The sequence below is a fragment of the Danio rerio genome, chromosome 5 (assembly GCF_049306965.1).
Source record: "Danio rerio strain Tuebingen ecotype United States chromosome 5, GRCz12tu, whole genome shotgun sequence".
NCBI lineage: Eukaryota > Metazoa > Chordata > Actinopteri > Cypriniformes > Danionidae > Danio > Danio rerio.
Window position 1 is genome coordinate 35532831 of NC_133180.1, and position 9670 is coordinate 35542500.

At 33.8% G+C, this 9670-nt stretch overlaps 1 protein-coding gene and 1 long non-coding RNA gene across 9 annotated transcripts in view; one reads left to right on the forward strand and one right to left on the reverse strand.

The window, feature by feature from the left end:
- Positions 1-9670, forward strand: part of LOC141385846 (uncharacterized) — a 143233-nt gene that overhangs the window by 89179 nt on the left and 44384 nt on the right. The window lies entirely within an intron of this gene.
- Positions 1-9670, reverse strand: part of arhgef28a (Rho guanine nucleotide exchange factor (GEF) 28a) — a 137438-nt gene that overhangs the window by 80788 nt on the left and 46980 nt on the right. For all 8 annotated transcript variants that reach the window (XM_068218239.2, XM_068218238.2, XM_073952343.1 and 5 more), the window contains exons 4-6: positions 7778-8263; positions 1076-1259; positions 779-959 (exon numbers count right to left, since the gene is read on the reverse strand). In XM_068218239.2, the coding sequence (XP_068074340.2) occupies positions 779-959; positions 1076-1259; positions 7778-8263 (851 nt within the window). The remainder of the gene's footprint in view (positions 1-778; positions 960-1075; positions 1260-7777; positions 8264-9670) is intronic.

A 9670-nucleotide genomic window follows, 5' to 3' on the forward strand; every position in this document is an offset into this window, starting at 1 on the left:
GCTGGTTCAGGTGTGTTTCATTGGGGTTGGAACTAAAACATGCAGGACATCGGCCCTACAAGACCGAGGTTGGGCACCACTGGTTTAAACAAAATAAATAAAACTGATTTCATATAAGGGCCTTATATAAGTGAAACTGAAATTATCAGCATCTACAAAAACACACATTTACACACATTCAGCAACAATATAAGTACAGGCACTATGTGCACTTTGCTTGCTAAGCATCAAATGCATTATACAAGTTGCTTTGGACTATAAACAGTAACAGCTACAATCGACTAAAAAAAAGACTATTTAGGAACATTTTAGCAATTTCTTTGTCTTTTTACTAAAAAACTAAATCCAAATATTAGGTAAAGAACTAGTTTTCCAAAACTGAAAATTCTGCAGTTATCTACTCATCCTCCACTTGTCCCAAACCTGTATTTTTCCTCTGTTGAACACAAGATACACTGAAGACTTGACTTCCTCTGTATATTTTTTTGTTCCTACTATGACTGCTATTTTTCAGCATTCATCAGTTTGCCTTGCTTTGTGTTGAACAGAAGAAAGAAAAGGTTAAAACCTCTAGAGTGTGAGTAAATAGTGAGGAATTTTTCATTTTTTGGCTGAACTATCCCTTTAAACCAGTCATATGTACTGTCTATTGTTTCTTTTTCCATTCTGTTCTTTAACAAACAATAACCACAAGCTTTCCACGTTTTTTAAATATCTGTAAAGACAGGAAACAAAGAAAGAGTTTTCTTGAAAAATGAGCATGTAAACACAGACTCACCCGTGTGAGTATGTCCGGCTCTTTGCTCTTCTCTCTGTATAGCTGGATGCTGTTTTGTACATTTATCAGAGTCTGGTGTCTGACAGTCAGACTGATGGAGTCGGTGACGGGGCAGATTCTGAGCTGTTGAGAGCAGTCAGTCCATATCTGACACATCCATACTGGCCTCAGTGCGCTGCCACTGGAGGAGCAGATCATAACACAATCATAAGACACATCAGCCCTTACTGTACACCACAACGCTGATTAATGGATCTAATTATAGTGTATTGTGTTAGGCTGGATGAAATGACTCACTGTGTTAAAGCAGTGATGAGCACAGGATCTCCATGTTTCTCAGCAAGTGCTACAGGAGTATGTCCTTCCTCATTGGCAATGGAAACCATCATCTGACCATTAAACTCTCGGAGGAGGAAGTGACTGAGGTGGGGGAAGCCTAAACGCATGGCCACATGGAGAGGAGTTTCCCTGGGAAGAAGAACTGAAAGAGGCAGAGTAAATGATCAAGACCCAAGTAATGGTTTTCAAAACATTTTGTCTCAAAAATGTTGTCATGTTGCTAAAAATACATGCTTTTAGAGTGCAAAAACATCACAGGAGTATTAGTTTCTGTCGATACTGTGATTTGTAATGATTGTGCGTCATTTCTTTTAGTGATGCAAGGCAATTGATGCAAGTTCTCTTTAATTACAGTGCCAGATTTAGTCAACTGTGTCTCTTTTCTACTAAACACTTCTAACAGTGGTTTGAGGTTCTCCCACCATACACTAATACATAACGATTTTTAAGCACTTGACACTATGTAAAAGACAGAAAATTATCACATTTATACATTTTAATTTATACATTACACATTTATAAAACATTACATTTCTATTTATCTGTATACATCGAAAAAAGGAACTACTACACAAAGCTTTTCAAGAGAGCCTTTTGCCATTTGCTAAAAAAGAAAAATTCCAAGACAGTCCCTAGATTTAGATCTTCAAGTAAATTAATACTGCTAATAATTATTATTATTACTTCATAATTAAATTATTAACCTATTTGGCACATTTATATTAATCATATACGCAACACTCAGTTGATTGGATAAAAAAGTTGGATGGATGGATGCACTGAATATGGGTGAATGGATGGATGGATGGATGGATGGATGCACTGAATATGGATGGATGGATGGATGGATGGATGGATGGAAGCACTGAATGTGGGTGAATGGACGGATGAATGGATGCACTGAATACAGATGGATGGATGCACTGAATACGAATGGATGGATGCACTGAATATGGATGGATGCCAGCACTCATGAATATGGATGGATGGATGGATGGTTGGATTGATGGATGGATGGACTGAATATGGATGGATGGATGGATGCACTGAATATGGGTGAATGGATGGATGGATGGATGCACTGAATATGGATGGATGGATGGATGGATGGAAAGATGCACTGAATGTGGGTGAATGGACGGATGAATGGATGCACTGAATACAGATGGATAAATGCACTGAATATGGATGGATGCACTGAATATGTGTGGATGGATGCACTAAATATGGATGGATGGATAGTTGGACGCACTGAATATGGATGGATGAATGGATGCACTGAATATGGATGGATGGATGGATGCATACACTGAATATGGATGGATGTACTGAATATGTGTGGATGGATGGATGCAGTGAATATGGATGGATGGATGCACTAAATATGAATGAATAGATGGATGTATGCACTGAATATGGATGGATGGATAGTTGTGCGCACTGAATATGGATGGATGGATGGATGGATGGATGCATTTAAATAAGCTCATCAAATGACTGAGATTGCCATTCATAAACGTGGTAGAGTGATAAGTAAATATGGCACGTATTTTGCACATGGCCTCTTTAACATATAAAAGGAAGGAATGAAAAAACTGAGAGAAAATAATGAGAATCAGTATGTTGGATGATTTGAGAGAAATAAAAATAAAATAAAGGATTTAACCCTAACTTTAATTAAGTAGCAATAAATGTGGTTGATGGTTTTATTAGTGTTTGTGTGAATGCACATTTGTGGACGTGAGGCAAAACCTGCTTTTCTAGTTATTCTCAAACTCAAACAAACAAAAGTTCAAAAGAACCTCCATAAGCAATCAATTCATCTTGGCATGAATGACGTTCAGGAGGTTCAGGATACAAAGATTCAATTGCATAAAGCAGTAGGTGTAGGATTATTTTCTTTGTCTGCTTCAGTGGAACTGAGGACAAGTTACTTGGTGTTGACAAAAGTAAAGAAGGCACTCCAAAACCCGACTGGTGTGTTTGTGAAACCCAACACACAACACAACACAACACAACACAACACAACACAACACAACACAAAACAAACAGAGTAATTGATTGAACAGATGTCTCTTCTGATTAAAAAGTGTAGTGTCAGCGAGATGAAGCAAAACTTCCAGAGCAAAATCGCCCTGCTCTTGGTTTACAATTTCTGCAAGTGCATCACTTACATATTTTGCAAGAAGTTACAGAAACTGGACCAGTTCTTTGTTTTCGAGATAAAGGCCTGCTGTTGCTTGATTTGCTTTTCTTGATTTGTCCTCATGGGAATACAGCCACTTTAAAGTATTGGATAAACACATTTGTATCCAATAGGAGTTGTTTTGATATGCACAGAACAGTAATAATGTTTGTGGGACAAGCTGCTGTTCAATTCTCTGCGAGGAGCACAAACGTTGTTAAAGAGTGTCGTTAATTGAGGCTGACATGCTGCTCCTCAGACAAAGCAATGAAATGAGCACTAATTCAGCTGTGCAATTTACTGCAAACAATCGCTAGTGTTATGTAAGAGGCCCCATGGGCACTAGAGACATTCTTTAAATCTTTTCCCCTTCTCACTGTTCAAGAAATTAGTTAATGTCCCATGATGGAATGGGCACAGTATCCATTCCCACTGAGCCCGCACTCCTCACTGTAACAGCAACAGCGCTTAAAAAAACAAAAAAAAAAAACAAAGTACAAAACATTAACGTATAGTCCATGAACGTAGAACTAGAATTTACAAACAAACATAAGTCTAATGGGTATTAAAAAGTCTATTCTATCAGCAATATTTAGTTAAAATAAGTTAAATGGCAAAGTTAAAAATAAGCTCCAAAATGGGTCCAAGGCTAGTCATTTTACTGCTTAGTACATTAGTCTATATTAGGGGTTCCCAAACTTTTCAGCCCACAACCCCCAAAATAACAACGCCAGTGACTCGCAACCCCCATTATCCTCCGAGGTGGTTATAAATACAAAAACCTTGCATGCAATGGCGCGCACACACACACCAATAGACCCTAGTCTATTCTTCGTTTAATTTTTATGTCTGTCAGTGCTGTAAATGGGCCAGAAAGTTCAACCTGGTATTATAAAATCAATCTGCTGCATCTGACACTATTGCTGTCTCTTTAATATAAATGTAATTACCCCAGGGGTCACAATTCAATAGAACTAGTAACTATTAGTTACTATAGTACCTATATAGTATAAAGCAACTATAAATGACTATTTTTTAAGTAGGTTATGAGTAAAATATGGTAATTCTTATGGTTTAATAAAAAATAAATACATTTTTGAAAATCACCAGGCGACCCCCTTTCATTGTCCCATGACGCATCGGGGAGTCCCGACCCCCACTTTAAGAACCACTGGTCTATATCACTGTATGTATATATTGTCTGTTCGTCACATGGAAATCATACTCCTAATACTCATTCAGATTATCTAATGTATTGCAAGAGAGCTTCCTTAAACTGGAAATCCCCAAATAACAAGAAAAAATCTAACATACTCAGAATATTGATATATGATATGATATGATATGATATATGATATGACATGATATGATAGTCTGAAGCACAAGCTTCCTGTTACATTTATTAATGGTTACAAACCTACATGTAAGCTTACACTGTTTATTTACAGTAGGGCTGCATGATATTGGAAAAATCTAACATTGCAATGTTTTGTTATTCTGCGATATATATTGCAATACGAATACAATTTCACCAGATGACTTTAATAATTCTATTGGGAAAGAATTTATCATTTCAGTTGATTGATTAGGATACTTCTGTAGGTGCATCTGCACCTATCCATCTGCACAAAATCTAATAAACAGTCTCTATAAGCACTGAAAAATACAATAAACCGTTATTTATTGTTTTCTGAGGAGTCTAACAGTATTCAGGTACAGTAACTGAATAATCAAATGTGAAATAATACTGTATAGTCTTTGTTGTATAAATAATTCAATAATATTTATCACTATTATTAAGGTTACAATTGGTACAAAAGCTTATGCCTGGTAGGCCACAGAAATGCATGCAAACGATGAATTATAATCCAGATACAACATTACATATCCTGTGACGTCACTATTGCGACTGCTCACACTGCGATATCGATGATGAAATAATATATTGTGCAGCTCTAGAATGGATGTTGCTTTTTTGCTATTGTGCTTATCCTGGTGTTGTAGACAACACATGGACCTTTCTTAAAACCTGTTTATATAATTAGCATCTCTGTTCATTTGAATATATTTGTATTTTTTCATAAATGACTGCACTTGTCTTTAATATTGCTTAAAATGTTTGTCAATTAGACTGGTTTTATTTATTACTTTTATTTACATTTTCTTTTTCTGATCTTAATAATCCGATCCCTGATTCAAAAAGTATAATATGACTGAACCATTAGTCTTGTAATCTATTGCATCAACATCAGTTATATTATATTACATTACATTATAGTATAGTATAGTATATTATTTTATATTATATTATATTATATTATATTATTCATGCAATTATTTTATTTTCGGCTTAGTCCCTTTATTAATCTGGGGTCGCCACAGCGGAATGAACCGCCAATTTAACCAGCATATGTTCTACCCAGTGGATGCCCTTTCAGCTGCAACCCATCACTGGGAAACACACTTATTCACACCCAATTCACCTTTAACACATGTTTTTGGACTTGTGGGGGAAACTTGAGCACCCAGAGGAAACCCACGCAAACACCGGGAGAATTTGCAAACTCCACACAGAAATGCCAACTGACCCAGCCGAGGCTCAAACCAGCGACCTTCTTGTGCTATCAGGTCAGCCATATATTATTATATTATATAATATTATATAATATTATATAATATAATATTATATTATATTATATTATATTATATTATATTATATTATATTATATTATATTATATTTTATTTTATTTTATTATATTATATTATATTATATTATATTATATTATATTATATTAGCACAAATTGAAGGTGGTGTACATTGACCCGAATGTACTTAAAACCTCTAACCTTATTGAGGCTTATAGGTGAATACAAAACACTATTAGTTAGAGTTTCTCATGTGTAACTAAAGTGCTATTGAATTTAACCCTGTGGTTCACTAATGAGACATAACAAACACTCTGCTGAGCTCCATACATCTAAACCCATGCAAAATTAAAAAGTTGGTTATTACAAACCCAAATAGATCATGCGTTCAGCTTGTTAATCAAACAGCCCATTCAAAAAATATTTTAAATAGCGATGGCATATTAATGCGATCAAAAGAAAGTCTAAACATTTCAGAAAGGTGGTCCATGTTTACAAAACACAGATCACATGAATATATACAGTTAAAGTCAGAATTATTAGCCCTCCTCAATTATTAGCCTGTATATTTTCCCCCAATTTCTGTTTAACGGAGAGAAATTAACACATTGCTAAACATAATAGTTTTAATAACTCATTTCTAATAACTGATTTATTTTATCTTTACAAAGATCACAATAAATAATATTTTACTAGAGATTTTTCAAGGCACTAGTATTCAGCTTAAAGTGCAATTTAAAGGCTTAACTAGGGTAATTAGATTAAGTTAGGGTAATTAAGCAAATAATTGTATAATGGAGGTTTGTTCTGTAGACAGAGCTAATAATAATGATGACCCAAAACTAAGTGGGGTGTGTACTACCCACTATAAAAGAGATTGCACATGATCAAATGATGGACAGATTTGTCAGTAACATAAACAGCAATAATCATCCCCTTTTTGATATAGTCCAAGCCTGTGCAAGTTCTTTGAGTGCAAGATTAATTCAGCACCGGTGTTACAGAGAAAGATACAGAAAGTCATTTTTACCAACAGTGATCAGACTGTATAACCAAAGTCATATTAGATGAACTATGCTGAAGAGTAACATTGTTTTTTTTTTATTGTAAATTGTAGCATTAGATATGGAAAAGTGTTTACTTGTTGTTTGAAACTAGAAGTGCAGTATGAATGTAATTTTATTATTGCTTTTCTTAAAAAAAAAAAAAAAAAAAATATATATATATATATATATATATATATATATATATATATATATATATATATATATATATATATGTAATAGGGCTGTGCAATTAATCGAAAATCCGATTTCGATTTCGGCTTCTAATGATTATGAAAAATCATTAATCGAGATAAACGATTATTCCATTATTTACCGCCCCCTTTCCAGTTCTCCTCACTTGTTGCTCTTAAAAGTGCGAAATACCGCATGCTTGTGTGTGTGCGGCACGCAGACAGTCAGAAGCATGAAGTCTGCACTTGGTCTCATTTGCACACTGTGACGAGCAGTGTAAATAAATAAAACAACAAAATAAAACAAATAATATTTCTCCAGAAAACAAAAAAATATTTATCAGACATACTGTGAAAATGTTATTGCTCTGTTAAACATCATTTGGGAAATATTTCAAAAAAGAAAAAAAAAAAACATGTAGGCCAATAATTTTGACTTTAATTGAATAAATGGGGTTTTGGGGCTTTAACTTCCTTTTGTGCTTGATAACAAAGTAGTTTGAAGATTTGAAGTTAGTACATAAAAACCAGATTTGTGTGTAGAGAGGTTAGAAGTAGTTTTAGCAGTGTGTAACAGTGTAAATGACTGACCTTGGTTCTCCTGTCCAGCCTGGCCATCCCATCCCAAAAAGTGCAAGTTGGCCAAGGCCTGTGTGACTTTTTCATCAACAGAACTGTGTTGCTCTGGATCAAACTCCTCCGTTCCTGAAACTTCACTCTGGCTTAAATTCCCCTGTTCGCAAACATTGAACCCTTGTTCTGTCTCTGCAAGGCTTTCCAACTGAAGCAGTCCCCCATGTGGATCACAAACACCATCTGTCCCATGCTGGGCAGTTTGTTCTACATGGTTTTTCTCAGAGAAAACCTTTTTCTTTGGGTATAATTTCTTTAGAATGTCCTGATGGCTGCTGGATGTCAAGGTTTCAAAGTTCATCAGCTGCTCTGCCACTTCTTGTACCTCATCTAAAATGTACTCCACAGAGAGCTTTTCTGAATGGCAGAAGGGGCTGATGGGACTTTTGCTCTCCTTTGTACAGCTGTAGACCTCCACGGACACCTTTTCTGGAACAATGTGACCTTGATGGAGAAAAGTTGATATTAGGTGAGAGGTTAGTTGAGACAGCTGTGTGATCTGAATATTGAAATGTTGATAATATGTTCTTTTTTTTCCATTGACAAGCAATTAAAGTTAAAATTTTATATACAGTACTCAGCATATTTGAGTACACCCCATTTTGAAAATGAATATTTTTATTCCTTTCTCAGTGAATATGGGTAATATATATCGGTGCATATGAACAAAACAGATTTATTAAACATATATGTTATTATAATAACATATTAGTCACAGAACATCTTAAGAAATTGAAAGGAAATACAAGACAATTTAATTCATGCAAAATATAAACAAATTACAAACTACAACATTTCAACAACATTTTATAAATATTTTTGTTTCTCTTGATTTTTTATATTTTTGAAAGTTTTATTTAATATTTTTTCCTAACATCTAAATTTGGGCTACTAATTTTGGACTATTATTAGTTATTTTTTCTAAGTTATTTTGTTAGATAAGCTCCGGATTTGGCTTCAGTACTGACTAAACAAATTTATTTGACAAATATAACACTGTAAAGCATCGTATAGAAAATATTCATTTAAATGAGAGATTTGTGGGGGGTGTACTCGTATATGCAGAGCACTGTACATGTATACATTTATAGTCATATATAAAAAAATCAGCTTCTGTGGCTATATTGGATTTACTAGGTATGTCTGGGTGAAAATTGCAAAAAGGGTTTTATTTTACTATCGGAAAACATTTTCCCCAATCTAAAATGAAAAATAATATGTTAAAATAAAAATAAACAAATCAGTGATTTTTTTCAATTTCAATTGTTTAAAAAAATTGTTTGTAATGACTAAAATAAAAAATGAATAGCAAATATTGCATTCTTAACTCTTTTGTAGACAAAAATATATTGTGTTGTCTAAAATGGAATAAATACATGTCTAAAAACAGGGCATCTTTTTTTGATATTTTGACCAATTGTAATGTTCTAAATAACAACATTTTATTTTACTATATTTTTTTATTCAGAGAGACTGAATTTACAAGTGGTGTAGGCTTCTGGTAGTGTAAACTTTTCTTGTTGTGATTAATTGCATACGTTTTATTACAGTAATCACGAGACATAATAACCCAAAATACTCAGTTTATTGCTTTACTGTACATGTTGAAAGTGCATTACATTGTAATAAAGTAAAAAGGATGATTAAGTACAATATGTAATACTAAAGTCTCATTAGTAAATGTTAGTTAATGCATTAAAATCAACAGTGAGAAACAGACATATTAAAGTTAAAGTTTTAAAAAAAATTAAAAATAAAAATAAAAATTATAAGTTATTAACTTAATTTTTATAAAATGATATAATTTTTAATGTGTTCTTATCCATTGACTAAGAAATTACCATCATCTAA